General features: G+C 47.9%; 5 protein-coding genes across 5 annotated transcripts; 4 read left to right on the plus strand and 1 right to left on the minus strand.

Moving 5' to 3' along the window:
* Positions 1-557: 557 nt before the first annotated feature.
* F5891DRAFT_1081853 (sulfate transporter family-domain-containing protein) lies at positions 558-3,821 on the minus strand. Its single transcript, XM_041363435.1, has 11 exons — positions 3,710-3,821; positions 3,345-3,538; positions 3,232-3,286; positions 3,087-3,169; positions 2,974-3,036; positions 2,633-2,925; positions 2,429-2,580; positions 2,117-2,371; positions 1,264-2,065; positions 1,127-1,208; positions 558-1,072 (listed from the first exon to the last, which is right to left on the minus strand). The coding sequence occupies exons 2-11, from the start codon at positions 3,465-3,467 to the stop codon at positions 734-736; spliced, it is 2,247 nt and encodes a 748-aa protein (XP_041216673.1). The 5' UTR covers positions 3,468-3,538; positions 3,710-3,821; the 3' UTR covers positions 558-733.
* Positions 3,822-4,559: 738 nt separating this feature from the next.
* F5891DRAFT_1156340 (WD40-repeat-containing domain protein) lies at positions 4,560-6,436 on the plus strand. The gene is made up of 5 exons (XM_041365215.1): positions 4,560-5,027; positions 5,090-5,356; positions 5,411-5,769; positions 5,834-5,839; positions 5,896-6,436. The coding sequence occupies exons 1-5, from the start codon at positions 4,774-4,776 to the stop codon at positions 5,967-5,969; spliced, it is 960 nt and encodes a 319-aa protein (XP_041216674.1). The 5' UTR covers positions 4,560-4,773; the 3' UTR covers positions 5,970-6,436.
* A 36-nt stretch (positions 6,437-6,472) lies between these two features.
* F5891DRAFT_1081867 (uncharacterized protein) lies at positions 6,473-7,839 on the plus strand. Its single transcript, XM_041363436.1, has 5 exons — positions 6,473-7,077; positions 7,131-7,256; positions 7,311-7,438; positions 7,493-7,642; positions 7,699-7,839. The coding sequence occupies exons 1-5, from the start codon at positions 6,598-6,600 to the stop codon at positions 7,730-7,732; spliced, it is 918 nt and encodes a 305-aa protein (XP_041216675.1). The 5' UTR covers positions 6,473-6,597; the 3' UTR covers positions 7,733-7,839.
* On the plus strand, positions 7,840-8,889 carry F5891DRAFT_1081871 (uncharacterized protein). Its single transcript, XM_041363437.1, has 5 exons — positions 7,840-8,259; positions 8,308-8,352; positions 8,406-8,417; positions 8,468-8,590; positions 8,652-8,889. Exons 1-5 carry the CDS (start codon positions 7,924-7,926, stop codon positions 8,814-8,816), a joined length of 681 nt encoding a protein of 226 aa, XP_041216676.1. The 5' UTR covers positions 7,840-7,923; the 3' UTR covers positions 8,817-8,889.
* A 630-nt stretch (positions 8,890-9,519) lies between these two features.
* On the plus strand, positions 9,520-10,883 carry F5891DRAFT_1081873 (uncharacterized protein). The gene is made up of 6 exons (XM_041363438.1): positions 9,520-9,580; positions 9,661-10,117; positions 10,180-10,305; positions 10,360-10,487; positions 10,541-10,690; positions 10,745-10,883. Exons 1-6 carry the CDS (start codon positions 9,573-9,575, stop codon positions 10,776-10,778), a joined length of 903 nt encoding a protein of 300 aa, XP_041216677.1. The 5' UTR covers positions 9,520-9,572; the 3' UTR covers positions 10,779-10,883.
* The last annotated feature ends 661 nt before the right edge of the window (positions 10,884-11,544 follow it).

Below are 11,544 nucleotides of genomic sequence, written 5' to 3' on the forward strand. Positions count from 1 at the left end.
GGGCTTGACCAAACATTGAGGGCTAGAAGGAGCGGGGAGGGAAGGGATTAATTGTTTCAGGAAGGCCTGACATGGGGAACGCGAATCCCCGGAAGCATCATATAGAAGATGCGATGTTTATCTCTACCTTAATCCAACCTCTATTTGTTATATCTAGATGTGATTCAGACATTGAGTTAGGAGTAAAACCGGCTATCCTACCCCAGCGCACATGGTATAACCCACTTCGGGATTTGATCTCGAATGGTCACTTCTCTCTACTTCAAGCGGTAGTGATTCGCACATTAGCTATTGTCTAGTTATGCTATGTTTACCGTTGCTACTTCTACCTCAACCCTATCGGGTTAATTTCTCGTTTCCGCAGTGAATGTGGCTGTGATTTGTTTGGTTGTTTCCCACGGGTTCAATGTTTGGGTACGCTTCAGCCACAATTATGGGGTGATAGTGACCTTGTTGGTACAAGGTGACCAAGAATGTACATTGAACCGTTTCCATCCCATGTGGTCCAGGTATTTAAAGCTTTGTAATGCGGAGTACAATTATGATACATATGTAACATGGTCAACCCGCCGCCCATGCATAACCGTTACACCAAAAGGTGAAATACTGAAAGCTTAGCTTTCAGCATCAGCGACGGTATACGTACTGATTGTGAGAACTCAGGTAAGCATGATAAAGCATTTTATAAGTTTATCATTTTCGCGTCGGTTACCTGATGTAGAATACACTTAGCCTAGATTTGTAGCGATGGAGTTTTAGCTCTCTCGCGAGGTTTCTCTACACCAGCCTCCGCGGCGCGGACAGCGCTAATGAGATCGAAATGGAAGAAGGGGGTTTCAACGGGGACAATGGGCACTGTTCCCGAAGTAGGAGGGACAGACTCGCTGTGGGCCTCGATGTCTTCGACGCCTACGCTGGAGGCATCATCCAATAATTTATCACGGCGACCGCCACGGTGGGATACAACAGGTGCAATCTCGTTAGAGAGCTCGACTGCTGGGGTACCGATGCCGAAACCTGCGGCTACCAGAGCACGCCGGATCCAGGGTGATAAAATAGTAGCAAAATGGAACTGTAGTATTGCATTACATTAGCTAGGCAGCGTGGTGGGATGACTCCGACTGACCTCTACAGGACGGTCTGCCCATTTCTGGACTTCGTTCCGCGTGTCTACGAGAGCTTGGACAGATGTGGTGTCAATTTGAGATCTGGGAATAAGAAATGAGTTGATTGGTAGAAGGAGACCAAGGTGAGATGTCTTACACTCCAGAGAAGTCTAGCACAATCGCATGAAGAGCAGGTTTTTCATTGTTGGCTGCCTCTGCACTCAGGGAGTTGCCACGAGTTGGTCCGGGATCGTTCCAGGGACGATCGGCCATCTTTATCGTGCTGAAGTCAATCCCACGTCTCATGTTCTCCCTCACATGATCAACAATGACGGAATTAATGATGGCGCAGTTGGGGTATAGGTAACTTTCTTCAAAGCGGTAAACGATCACACCCGGAGTAGGAGGGTCAACCTTGACATATTGGTTTGTTACGCCATCCTTACGCAACGGAACAAAGATTTCTCGTGACTCGGTTAAGTTACGTGTCAGTGTAACCTTCCCGAGGAAATATCCTCTAGGGCGTGCGATGCGAACCAGAAGTAAGGCAACCGATGCCGAGATGGAGGTGTAGATGCCGTTCTCAATAGACGAAAAGACGGTGACCAGGACTGCAGCCAACCAAATAAGAAACTCGAGGGGGGAAACGCGCCAGTAAGAGAATGCTTGGGAAGGTGACGCGACAAGATCAGCGACCGCGTGGATAATGACTGCTGAAAGGCCAGCGTTAGGGATCCAGTAAAAGGCTGGGGTAAGGCCATAGAGGGCAACAAGGACAACTATCGCAGTGAAAATACCAGCCAGAGGAGTCCGCACACCCGAACTTGACTTCAAGGCAGAGCGGGAGAACGATCCTGTAGCGGGATACGCATGGAATATAGTGCCGAGCGTGTTCGTGACGCCTATGGCGATGAGCTCCTGGTTGGGATTGATCTTGTATCCATTGACCCGTCCAAATGCTGCAAGTAGCGTGTCAAAAGGGCATAACGGTCAGATGATCGGTGACTTACATCTGGCAATGGCGATGTGCTCAAGAAGGAGAATTATGGTGGCGACAGGGATATGTGGCCCGAGAGCTTTGACGAGCTCGCCATCGATGACAGGCGCACCCACGTTTTGGAATCCTGAGGGAACAGTTTTCAAGATGGCAATCGGATAATTACCGGAGGCGGTTTTACGGTGTCGGCAGTACAGCCAAGAAGCTAAGGTCAACACTATCACCACAAAAGCATTTCTTGTAATTGAGATGAAAAAGAAAAGTCGGGCTGGAAAAGATACCATAAGAGTTTCGTCATAGGAAGACTACACAGATTACAGCTTACCTCGTCTGGGGTACCGTTTGGATAATTGGTTACAAATGATGCGAATTGCGTAGAGCGAAAAAAGGCCTGTGAGACCCCAGGCGGCATCTAGTTTTGCACGGGGAAGCCCCTTGAGAGTATTGATGATAACTTCGTACGTGGCAGCTCGAGTACTATGAAATAGGTCGCAAATTGCGTTTCGTTCGAAATGACTGACGCCCTTACCTGAACCCGGTAATGCCCATGAGGGCAGGAACCTGACCTGCAACTATATTTATCGCAGATCCAGTCATGAACCCACTGATTACTGGCACGGGTATGAACTCGACGATCCAGCCGATGCGCAAGAGGCCAATCCCGAGTACGATAAATCCACAAACAAAGGCCAACGTGGTGGCTATCAGTGGGCCAGCCCATTTATGAGGGTACTTTGCATCTACAGCAATAATGATTTGAGCCACGGTTTGCGACATAACTGCCACTGGTCCGATAGAAACATCTTTCGAAGTCGCAAAGAACTAGGAGTAAATTTAGCGCCGCGATTATCCAAAGTAGCGTGCACGTACGCAATATATAAGAACGCCAACGAAGGATGAATACAGACCGTACTGCGCAGGAAGTGAGGCAAGCTACGAAGGCTTGTCAATCAACGAGAACAAGATTTAAGACAGAATATTACTATTGCATATGACATTCCTTGCGGGACTAGCACCATCCCTACGGTAAGTCCAGCAATAAGGTCGCCAGTGAGCCATCCCAAATCTGAAAACGTGTATGATTAGCCTGAGCTTGTCACAAGTTGACGGAAAAATGCAGTGTCTTACTGTATCGGGTGATCCATCCAAAGATTGGGAAAAGACTGGTCAAGTATTTCACCGCCTAGAATAAGACCATCCAAATCGAGTATTCAGGGTGAAGAAAAGTAAGGATTTCGTACCTCATGCCTTGGATCTTTCACAACTTGAATGCCCTTCAAATAGGTTTCAGTGGAGATTGTGGTTACAGTCTGCTCGGGGTTTCCGATAATTCTATTGCCAACACGCTTTGCTGTCGAAAGCATGGTCGAACTCCGAGTCAGTGGCTCCGATTCAAATGGGCCCACCGGGAATGAGAGGCTCGGGTAGATATTTATGGGTAGATGGGCGCTCAGCGTGGACAAATGCAGCAGATTCGGCGGCTTTCAAGTTGTTCAAGGCAATCAAGACTGGCTCCAAACGACAAGTGATCACTAGGTTCGCAACGTAGGACGGTCGCCTATACAGTTTTCTGTGATGTCGCGAAGAATGGCCAGCCAAACGAAGGCGGGTGTCCATTTTATAGATGCGATAGTCCAAATTGATCTGTCAAGATACGTTCTTTCTGTGAAGCATACCACGCCTTGATGTCAACTAAGCACGCCATTGATGGTCGAATTAGCGACAACAAGCAGATTTGCAGAGGATTCAGGCCTCAGGCATTTGTCTACCATATGACTTATATCCGCTGAGTTGAAATTCATCGATCATTATCTATTCTGAGTAGTATTTATTACTGAGATACGATGTTCACCGCGATGAATGTGATGGTGCCATCGAACACAATGGTCCAGGGGCAAATAAAACGCGGAGCGGGTCATGTTCATGACATAGGCACTGACTCCGCAGCCACAGCACGGAGTCGGCGCAAAGCGTATCTTTCAATCTGACACCAGCGACGACGATTGCCCTGAGGCAGCAGTAACAGCGGCTGCACTACGTTGCAAGGTACAACTCCGTCAGAGTCGTTCCCGCCTCCCGGAACAGCGTGAGACTCGTGTAGAAAGTCACTCACACATGGCGACAGCATACTCGTGGAGAAAGCCTTTCCTAGTAAGTAGAAATTAGTTATGTAAATCGTAATGTTAGTCCGAGTGGACCTAGTACTACAGGTACTAAGTACCTGCCAGGCAAGCAAGTTCTTGTGTGAACGCGACACAATGCGAGTGCCATGTCATCCTGTGCTATCAACTAGGACGATGTTCCTCTCAGGGTGACAGGTTGTCAGAGGCTTCACCATCAGCACATTCGATGGCGACATACAGACTAATTTGATAGTATTACGCCACGCCCTGGCTGTATCATTAACGATCAATTCGAGAGATATGTACACTGACCTGAACGATCGATTCTTTGTAATTTGCGAAAGCCTGGCCCCAGTGAGTATAGGTTCAACTAGAAAGCCTCAAAAACTACAAGGTCCTATGCTGCCGTAAATGGGTCACGTGTAGCAACTGTTTTGCACTGTCCGCTGTGTAATGTTGTACATACTCTCGTCGCTGTAAAGACCAGAGCGCAGTGCGCCTGTATCACGAACAGATATCACGAACCCATCAGTAACGATATCGATTTATGTCTATTCACCCAAAGCCTGTGCCTCTCGTGGCACCTGGTCATACACGCCCAGTAACTCACCTCTCTTTTTCACCACTCCAAGACGATGGCACCTATCTTCTTGTGTCCAGCTGCAAAGATGGCAATCCGATGCTCAGAGAATGGACCGGAGACTGGATAGGCACATTTCTGGGTCATAAGGGTGCAGTATGGTGCACAAAACTCTCTCCGGATGCTTCGCGAGCGGCATCAGGAAGCGCTGACTTTACTGCGTGAGTCTGCCGCTCCAATTGCCACCTTACTTCCTTCCTTGCTAATTATAATTAAAACCAAGGAAAATCTGGGACACGTATTCAGGAGATGTCTTACACTCATTCCCTCACAACCATATCGTTCGAACTGTGGCAATCTCTCCGACGTGTTCTCACCTTCTTACTGGAGGTCAAGAAAAGAAGGTCAGAATATTTGACCTTGCACGGCCAGACGCGGAGGCAGACTTCCTTGGCGATGTTGGCCTACCGTCCCATGATGGAACTGTGAAGAGCGTAGTTTGGGTTGGAGAACATACTGGTGTATCGGCTGGAGATGATGGTATCATCAAGTTTGTTATAATAACTAACCTCGACAGAACGCCACTGACGATAATGTTGTACAGATGGTGGGACCTGCGAACACGAAAACTTACAACAACTATGACATTCCCTAATCCCATAACTTCGATGGAACTATCGCCGCAAACCAAGCGTCTGGTTGTGACATCGGGAAAAACTGTTGCATTCATACCTGCTTTACCTAGTGGTACTCCAACACATAGTCTCAACCTAGCGTACTCGCCATCATCCGCATCCGTTCATCCTATCCTTCAAGACCGCTTTGTCACAGGCAATCTCGGTGACGAGTGGGTCAGAGTCCATGGAATGGATGGCGAGGAGCGGGAAATCTTGAAGGGACATCACGGACCTGTCCACTGCGTCGAGTTTAGCCCTGACGGCGAAGTATATGCAAGCGGCAGCGGTATGTTTTCCTCCTAACCGTAAACATTCTTATCTGATTAGGCGTCAATTACGTTACTTTTCAGAGGATGGTGAGACTTGTTCGAACAGAATGGTTTGGACGATATTGATGGGTATAATATCACAGGTACAATTCGACTCTGGCAAACAACACCCGGGAAGGCATACGGCTTGTGGCAAGGTAATACTAACGGTGGTTAGGAGAGAGTGGGAAGGAGACACCGCACACCGTCTAACATCTTTAGGTCATACATTGTCGATTAGTTTGTGGAAATGTTCGTTGATCGAGCAAGGGGATACATCATGTAATGTCACGAAGCTTACAATTCAATCATATCATACTGTTTCCGATCTGCATGACTATCTTTATTCAACAGCTAGCGGACTTGCATGGGATTACTCAATCATACTTCCACTGGGGCGCATACCAAGAGTACTCGTGGGTCATGGTTGAGAGACGCTGGGTAGTTAACTTCTTGCCTGCTGTCAAGTTGTGTGCCGGAGTGACTTGATTGGAGGGATGATACCCGTTTTCACGTGGTAACAATCTCTTCCTTGCGTGTTGCAGTCTTATTATTAGTCACATGCTCGTCCGAGACTATACTTAACGGGGGTCGTAGAACGATGTACTAGTACATATGTTGAACAACAATTGCGGCGGCCGTTACGTTGGACGGTACTTAGAAAGATAAGGAGCCAATCTATTTCGGACTCGGAATGCCAATTACTCCTGTAGGGGATAGACTGGCGCTTGTTGAGGCTCGTCTATACTAATATGCGCGAGGCATGGTTCACCTGATCCTGTATCCACGATAAAGCGACATCTAACATGCTGAAGTCAATCACCAGCTACTCCAGCCTAGCAATCTTGCGGCGCTCACATGTATCATCTATTTACAAGAGTGGAGTCAGGTTAGCCTCCTTGCACTCTACGCCCGCAATCCAAAGAGAGGGCCTGGGAGATTTTTCATTAACAGACCGGGTTGCGATTGTCACTGGAGGCAACCGTGGTCTCGGACTCGAGGCTGCATTGGCGCTCTCTACGGCTGGTTCGCGTGTAGTATATTGTTTGGATCTCCCGGAGAAGCCAGGTGAAGATTGGAACGCCGCTCGCCAGAGCCTGGCAAAACTTGAGGGTGCAGGAAGACTCGAATATGTGACTAATGATGTCCGCGATCAGAAAAAGCTGCTCCAAACGGTAGAAGAAATTGCAACAAAGGAGGGGAGGATGGATATTTGTGTCGCATCAGCAGGGGTCACTGGAGCCGCGCGGCCTTGCTTGGAGTATACAGAAGAAGAGCTCGAAGAGGTGTGTCGATGTTCTGTATTTGATCGTAAGAACATAGCTCAACTTCGTGAGAGGTTTATGCTGTAAACCTCAAAGGAGTGTTCTTTAGTGCTCAAGCTGCTGCAAGGCAAATGCATCGGTTCCAAACACCGGGAAGCATTATTCTCCTGGGCTCCATCGCTGGCAGTGTTGCTCTGAAGGTAACCATAGCTCAGCTCTTCTCGCTTACATACCCTTGACTGCTACACTTGCAGCACACGCCAGTACTTCCGTACAGTACTAGCAAGGCTGCAGTGATACAAATGGCTCGTGTCATGGCATGTGAACTTGCACCAAACAACATCAGGGTGAACTCGTTATCACCAGGTTATATTGAGACACCGTACGTTCTGTGTTCAAGTTGTGTTCCAAAACCCTCTGACGCATAAGTTTACAGCATGACGACAGCAATAATTTCTGCGCGACCGGAATTTCAAGCTATATGGTCAGAGCAAAGCGCTATGAATCGACTTGGAAAGCCTCACGAACTACGTGGAATTATAACGTGGCTGGCATCTGACGCATCGAGTTTTTGCACGGGAAGCAAGTGGGTAGAATGTTTTGGTTTTCGGAGATGTGAACATTGACGTGAATATTTCCTAGCATTGTTGTCGACGGTGGATATACCGCATGGTAGAGCCGAATTGAGTTCTGAATTGATTCTATGTATATGTACTTGGGAGAACTTTGGAGTCGTCTATATTATGAAAGCATTGCCACTGTTATCTTATCTTATCTCCTAGGTCACCCCACATTAATTGGGGTAGGTGTGGAGTCGGTCTACAACAGCTTGAGCTTGCAGTTGCAGACTCGTCTGAAGCTCCGGAAATGACTACCTCACAGGAAACATCCTCTGTACACGCTACTTCACGCAAAAGCAGTGATTCAGCATCACCCACAATGATACACCACCGTCAGACATTGCAGCTACCTCTTCCGATTCCAGACATCTTCTACTCCGCTGCTGGGGGTGCCCATTACTCTGGAGCGCCTGTGTCTGAGGATGACGATCAAGTTATCGTGTCTCCTGCCAATGGAAAGCCCAGCCCACCCATGGACGACATGATTCGAGATCGCATCATGGTTGACCTGAATGAGCTCTACTGTTGTCGGCCGTCAAAGGAGATTCTTGAGAGAACTTGGAGGCCCGATGCAGTTTTTGAGGTCAGCTTCATGCCATTCTTCAACTCCACGATTCTCTCATTCTGGTAGGATCCTTTGGTCAGATGCGAGGGTTATGCGCAATATGCTCCTCAGGTACGACTCTCCAGCTCATGATATACTTGCCAAGATCTGAGTCGTTCACGTAGTGGTTTGCCATGGCGAGTAATCGTGCTTTCGAGTAAAATGTCAAAGCCTCATAGGTTTTCAGCCTAAGATTTTTTCAAAGTCAGAGACAATCTCGAGTCGAGTCATGTCATTTACTCGCTTGCCGAAACGTCTCATCTACTCGCAAACGCAAGAATATACTTTACGGTACATAGGATTCAAAAAGGTATACAGTGTCGGCTAACTTCTGAGAAAAGTACTCATGTTCTTCGCTCACTTCTTTCTAGCGAATTGAGTCTATCATCGTTGTGGATTTGGATGATGATGACAAGATAATACATATGGCAGACCAGTGGAACGGGGAGTCGTTGTCGTCTTGGTTTGGTGTCAATCTCCTCAGACGCGCAAATGCCCTTGTCACGCCATGGTTCGTTGGTGCACCCAAAGCTTGATGCCAAGGTACAGAGGTCGTCCGGACGTCAACTCTGATGCTATATCGTAATTCGCTAAGTGCTTGTTTCTCGGTGTCTCCCTACTTCGTCTTCATCTCTCAAGTTAATTCATTGTTACTTTTGCAGCCCTTGTAGTTGACTGTTGTTGTATAGGTGCCTCTCTCTTTTGCCTTCGTCGCCCAAGTTAATTCGTCGATACTTTCCCAGCCCCTTTATTGTCTGTACTATATCTGAGGTGCGTATCATTCATTATCTAGAAGTCGCACTGACCATTCTTATAGACTAAGCTCCACACACGTAACGAGCTCCGTTCTTTCTAGTTTACAATACTACACGCAGAGATTTGTCTTTCATGTCGTCCGCTAGCTTGTAAAGTACTACACTATGGATTCAATATCATATGATATCAGATGCAGGAAGCAATGCATCAATGGAAGCCCATAATCCCCTAACTAGAATTGTACTATCAGATCAAACACGGATAACGCGGATACCTCAATTCTTAGATTTCACTATCTGCTGTAGGAAGACCACTTCGTTCCGTAAATTGATGCTTCATGCTCATGTGGTCACGAAGTAATTCGGAATCTAGTACCGATTTCATTATTCATACGCCGCATCTTGCCTTGATTATGGTCAGGTGAGCTCACAGAAGGTCGAACCTTATTGGGATGGAGATCTATGCAGTATAAAGACCCCTCATGCGTGATCGTTTCCCCTAACGTTACTGGGACGAACCCGTCGCAATCATCTATCATGTCCAGGTAAGATGTGCCAAGTGTTTATTTCGATCTATCTATCCAGGTAATATGTTGCATGGAACGGAAGCTGAATTTTCCTACAGTTCCCAATTCCCAGCTCAATCCGCATCTCCTCTCGGTAAACTCGGTATCGAGGCTGCCCTCGAGGCCGCTGCAGACCCATCCATCACACCAAAGCCAAAGATCTTCGACGAGTTCGCGCTAACCGACCGCGTTGGGCTTATCTCCGGCGGAAATAGGGGTCTTGGCCTGGAGATGGCTCTTGCATGTTGCGAGGCTGGTGCACGTATCGTATACTGCTTTGATCTTCCAGAAAAGCCATCAGATGAATGGATCGCAAGCAGAGATTACGTCGCGAAGCTAGGGAATAACTCCCGGCTGGAGTATTTCAGCGCGAACGTCACTGATCAGCAGGCGCTTTGGAAAAAGACGGAGGAGATTGGTGATAAAGAAGGAAGAATGGACTTTTGCATCGCTGCGGCTGGTATTCTCAAGTCGCACATAGACTGTCTGGAATACCCGGCGCAGGAGTACAGGGAGGTGGGTGATTGTCGACAAGTTGCTCTCCACCGGCAGTTTTTGAAATCAACGCCAATGTAAAGGTCCTGGATGTCAACGCCAGTGGTGTCCTCTTCACTGCGCAGGCTGCTGGCAGACAGATGTCGCGCTTCGGACGCGGTGGCAGCATCATTCTTATCGCATCAATGTCGGGCAGTATCACTAACAGGGTGCGCATCTCCCAAAAATCGCTATGGGCATGTTTGCATGCTGACCCTGTGTAGGGCCACGCCTGGGTATCATACAACAGCTCCAAATCAGCTGTCCTGCAGATGGCTCGTAGCATGGCTTGCGAACTTGGCGAAAAGAAGATTCGCGTCAACTCGTTGTCTCCAGGACATATCTACACCAGGTTCGTCTCGCGATTAATTGCATTGCAATGCTAAATCATGATGGCTGTGATAGTATGACTGCAGCATATCTGGACAAACAACCGCACCTTTTCGATGTGTGGTCTAGTATGAACCCTCTGGGTCGACTCGGACGCCCTGACGAGTTGCGCGGTGTAGTGACGTGGCTGGCATCTGATGCATCGACATTCTGTACGGGTAGCGAGTGCGTTGACTCTGTTGAATTTCTTTGCTTAGCAGTGAAGCTAACTATTCGCAGTATTATCGTCAGCGGTGGCCATCACTCCTGGTAATGGAGCACTCGAGGAAGAAGGGGTTGTTTGTGGGAGGCTTGTTGTATCTGTAAAGAAATGAGACTTGAACCTCGCATAGACAGTCACAGGAACTTCATATAGCAGTAAAGTACCCTTCTATACGTGTAATCAAGGGGATTGCTAGGCAATCTCCAGGGTGAGGTTGGAAACCTCTTTCCGAGCAGCGGCGTTGTCGCGGGTCCATTCTATACGGCAGTGAGCACGTTATCTCCGCAGCTAACCGCAAAATAGTACTTGGTAATCACCACTCATAACAAAGTGTAAATAGAGGCAATTGACTGTGCCTGTGATCGGTTTGGACTCTTTGGAGGCCCTTGACAGCGGGTGTGCGAGGCTGCGGACAGTGACTGCTGTTTCATCGTGATTGGCGATTTGCAACGTTGGAGTGGTGTATCCGCGACTGTGAGCCTGCCAAAAGAATACAAGGACACCCCGTGACTGCCAAGCTGCGAGCCTGCGGCACTACACGGCTGCTACTTTCGCCTAGAGGTTCCCGTCAGTGTCAAGGAATTGGTACTTAGCAGCAAAGTATTTCTTTGTGATAGCCTACAATAAAGTGCTTGCAATTATCAAGTGAATTCAAGAAAATGTTTTTGTGGTTGACAAAATGCTAAATTTGGATAGATCTTGATCGGCGCAGTCAACGACTGCGGATTCTCGAAATGCGCAGTGGACAAGGAACGGTATGCCCACAGCGTTTACTCTTGCATTCCGTCCACTCATCTCGCAGTCGTACTAGAAGTAT

Source organism: Suillus fuscotomentosus, assembly GCF_016647785.1.
Source record: "Suillus fuscotomentosus strain FC203 chromosome Unknown F5891scaffold_249, whole genome shotgun sequence".
Classification (NCBI taxonomy): Eukaryota; Fungi; Basidiomycota; class Agaricomycetes; order Boletales; family Suillaceae; genus Suillus; species Suillus fuscotomentosus.

Excerpts from the sequence above, each read along its gene's own strand:
- F5891DRAFT_1081867 (XM_041363436.1), top strand. The coding sequence starts at position 6,598 with ATGCTGAAGTCAATCACCAGCTACTCCAGCCTAGCAATCTTGCGGCGC. Across the intron at positions 7,078-7,130 it reads CAGAAGAAGAGCTCGAAGAG|GTTTATGCTGTAAACCTCAA; the intron begins GTGTGTCGATGT and ends ACTTCGTGAGAG. Across the intron at positions 7,257-7,310 it reads CTGGCAGTGTTGCTCTGAAG|CACACGCCAGTACTTCCGTA; the intron begins GTAACCATAGCT and ends CTACACTTGCAG.
- F5891DRAFT_1156340 (XM_041365215.1), top strand. The coding sequence starts at position 4,774 with ATGTCTATTCACCCAAAGCCTGTGCCTCTCGTGGCACCTGGTCATACA. Across the intron at positions 5,028-5,089 it reads GGAAGCGCTGACTTTACTGC|GAAAATCTGGGACACGTATT; the intron begins GTGAGTCTGCCG and ends ATTAAAACCAAG. Across the intron at positions 5,357-5,410 it reads GGAGATGATGGTATCATCAA|ATGGTGGGACCTGCGAACAC; the intron begins GTTTGTTATAAT and ends AATGTTGTACAG.
- F5891DRAFT_1081853 (XM_041363435.1), bottom strand. The coding sequence starts at position 3,467 with ATGCTTTCGACAGCAAAGCGTGTTGGCAATAGAATTATCGGAAACCCC. Across the intron at positions 2,372-2,428 it reads CAAACGGTACCCCAGACGAG|CCCGACTTTTCTTTTTCATC; the intron begins GTAAGCTGTAAT and ends TATCTTTTCCAG. Across the intron at positions 1,209-1,263 it reads GTGCTAGACTTCTCTGGAGT|ATCTCAAATTGACACCACAT; the intron begins GTAAGACATCTC and ends TCTTATTCCCAG.
- F5891DRAFT_1081871 (XM_041363437.1), top strand. The coding sequence starts at position 7,924 with ATGACTACCTCACAGGAAACATCCTCTGTACACGCTACTTCACGCAAA. Across the intron at positions 8,260-8,307 it reads GGCCCGATGCAGTTTTTGAG|GATCCTTTGGTCAGATGCGA; the intron begins GTCAGCTTCATG and ends TCATTCTGGTAG. Across the intron at positions 8,591-8,651 it reads GGTACATAGGATTCAAAAAG|CGAATTGAGTCTATCATCGT; the intron begins GTATACAGTGTC and ends ACTTCTTTCTAG.
- F5891DRAFT_1081873 (XM_041363438.1), top strand. Across the intron at positions 10,118-10,179 it reads CGGCGCAGGAGTACAGGGAG|GTCCTGGATGTCAACGCCAG; the intron begins GTGGGTGATTGT and ends GCCAATGTAAAG. Across the intron at positions 10,306-10,359 it reads CGGGCAGTATCACTAACAGG|GGCCACGCCTGGGTATCATA; the intron begins GTGCGCATCTCC and ends GACCCTGTGTAG.